The sequence below is a fragment of the Pygoscelis adeliae genome, unplaced genomic scaffold (assembly GCF_000699105.1).
Source record: "Pygoscelis adeliae isolate BGI_AS28 unplaced genomic scaffold, ASM69910v1 Scaffold899, whole genome shotgun sequence".
Taxonomy (NCBI): domain Eukaryota; kingdom Metazoa; phylum Chordata; class Aves; order Sphenisciformes; family Spheniscidae; genus Pygoscelis; species Pygoscelis adeliae.
In genome coordinates, this window is record NW_008825576.1 from 1 (window position 1) to 2,573 (window position 2,573).

At 48.7% G+C, this 2,573-nt stretch overlaps 1 protein-coding gene across 1 annotated transcript in view; it reads right to left on the bottom strand.

Annotated features, from left to right (window-relative positions):
- Window positions 1-7: 7 nt before the first annotated feature.
- Window positions 8-2,573, bottom strand: part of LOC103924080 (guanine nucleotide-binding protein G(k) subunit alpha-like) — a 3,095-nt gene continuing 529 nt past the window's right edge. The window contains exons 2-4 of the mRNA XM_009332543.1: window positions 2,114-2,267; window positions 1,110-1,323; window positions 8-1,005 (exon numbers count right to left, since the gene is read on the bottom strand). Of these exons, the coding sequence (XP_009330818.1) occupies window positions 1,133-1,323; window positions 2,114-2,267 (345 nt within the window). The 3' untranslated portion in view covers window positions 8-1,005; window positions 1,110-1,132. The remainder of the gene's footprint in view (window positions 1,006-1,109; window positions 1,324-2,113; window positions 2,268-2,573) is intronic.

A 2,573-nucleotide genomic window follows, 5' to 3' on the forward strand; every position in this document is an offset into this window, starting at 1 on the left:
AGGAGTTTGGCACCACATATACAAAGTAAAGGCATGCTTCTCAATACAGTTTAGGAGTCTCTGAACAGAAAAAGGCCATGGTAAATGCAGAAGGAGGTGCACCCTTTACAAAACCGCCCACCGGTTTAGAGCGAAAATGCACAGGAATCTAAAGTGGTTGATTTAGCAGCTCTGTAGCAGCGCGCGCTTCCCGTGCGGTTCGGAGCTCAGCATTCCATCCCCCCCGACGGACGCGGCCCGGGTACGGGGCCGCCGCGAAGCTGGCTTTATGCTCCCCAGGCAGAGCGAATCGCGATTCGGATACCAACATAAGCCAGGTTCACCCCTAACCACAAGCTAAAAAGACTCGCTTATCCTGCTGCAGAAGCTTCTTTCAAAAGCCTTACGGTAGCAGGATGGTTACAAGTTACACATCAGAAGAAGCCGAAGCCGTCGCCATAAGAGCTCTAAGGATCCTTTAAGTAGTTGCAGAAATATTAAATCCCGACCATACCAAGTGTTAAAAACAAAGAGTTCCTGCTAAGAGGAATACTTTCTGCATGATCTGGTCACATGTGCATAGTTAAGTGATTTTTTTTGTTGTTGTTTTTTTATTTTTAAAACAAGATTCGTTTGCAAATAAAGAAATAAAATCTAGTAAAGTTATAGTTTTCTTGATGGAAAAAACCTTAAAAACAGACTAGTGGTGGCTTGTTAACCAAAGAAAGAGAGAAAGCTACATATCGAAGGTCTGGAATCCAGCACCTCAACTTCACAACAGCTGTACACATTTGAGATTACGCCATCCAAACGACGCCAGGATGATCTAGTCACACTAACAGTTGTTCCATCTTGACCTAACTTCAACATCCCACATCAATAAAAAAAGGTCCCTAATACAGAAGATTGTGCTAAAGAATGCAACGATTCTGCATGCTGTTTTCGTTTCCCTGGTCCTGTTCATGCTTGCAGCTGTCCCCACGAGGCAGCAAAGAGTCTGGTTCTCAAAACGCCGCGTCATAAAAACTGAAAAGAAAAACAGCGAGCGTTAGCGAGGTGGCAAGGCAAAGCCAGCCCGAGCTGGCGTGCAACGCTTCAACGCTACGAGCGGCCGAGCGGCTCAGCTTTACCTTCTTCCCACGCCCCTTCCTTCTCAATAGAGCCCGCATTCCTTCAGGTTGTTTTTAATGATAACATCTGTAACAGCATCAAAGACAAACTGCACGTTCTTGGTGTCAGTGGCACAGGTGAAGTGTGTGTAGATCTCCTTGGTGTCTTTTCTCCGGTTCAGATCTTCAAACTGACACTGGATGTACGCAGCTGCTTCCTCGTACGTGTTGGAGCCTGAAAAAGATAAGATCCCTTACTTCGGCCAGCAGTTCACAGCGGAGAGATCTTTTAAGTCCATATTAAGCTGCTTGCAACCATCTGCCTTATCCAGCTACAAATCCAAATCCACCATTAACCCCTTCTTGTAGATCCGAAGTCTATTCCCAGCTTCTGGTCAGTGACCTTGGACGTGTCGCTCGCTCCTGCGGCTCACCCACTGCTCCCTGCCCAGAGATCGCCAGAAGGGAACGTGGCGCGCTGGCTACAGTAACGCTTCATGCTAGAAACATGTAGTTATAGCAGAAGAGTGACAAATGACAGGAATAAGCAGGTTTGGAGGAGGGAACACTTGGGCAGTGACTAGGTGAAGCACCACGTCCCTGCGGGGCGATGGCAGGGAAGGGCTGCAACACAGACACACCAGGGTGACCAAGTGCCATACCCAGGACGCGGATAAGTTTCGTAGCCTCTAAAACTGAAGATAAATGAAAAGTATTGTCCTAATAACATGTGGAAAACGCGGAGTGACCTCAATTTGGTGGCGTGCAGGACTCTGCTATTCGTACTCCAGGCCATAAAACACACGGACAAAGGCTGTTCGGAACCAAAGGCATGCATGGCCTCACCTCTTCCGAGAAAATGAGCTATCAGCTAACTTTGACAGCCCAAAGATGCTGCCCAAGAGACAAGAGTTAAGGGAACAGGGAAGAAGATAAGCTGTTAGGTTGTCTCGGGTTGTGTCGGCTTTGACTGACTCATTCCTGGCCCCGGCAACAAAGACGCAGCTTCACGAGCCCAGCCTTACCTGTGTACTCTGGGTAGCAGATCGTTAGTGGGCTTTTCTTAATCTTCTCCTCAAACAGGTCTTTCTTGTTCAAGAAGAGAATGATCGATGTGTCTGTAAACCATTTGTTGTTGCAAATGCTGTCGAACAGTTTCATACTCTCATGCATCCGGTTCTGAAAAATAAAGCGAGAAGGGCGATGCATCATCCCGGAGTTATTAGGGGAGGACGGGGCGGGGGGACAGACAGGCTTTACTACAAAGGCCAGACTAAAGAGTCAAGTGTCCCTGACACATCCTCTGTGCCACTTCACCAGGAAGAGCATGGGCACAACCCCGAGCAGGGGTCGGGTCACCTCCTCATCCCGTAACCCCCCCCGGGACCTGTTTGTTCCTCCACGGAGGTGCTCGTGCCTAGGGGAACGGGCTGCAGGGACAACTCAAGGCACCTCCCTGTAACCAGGGCCTGGAGGAAAAAAAAA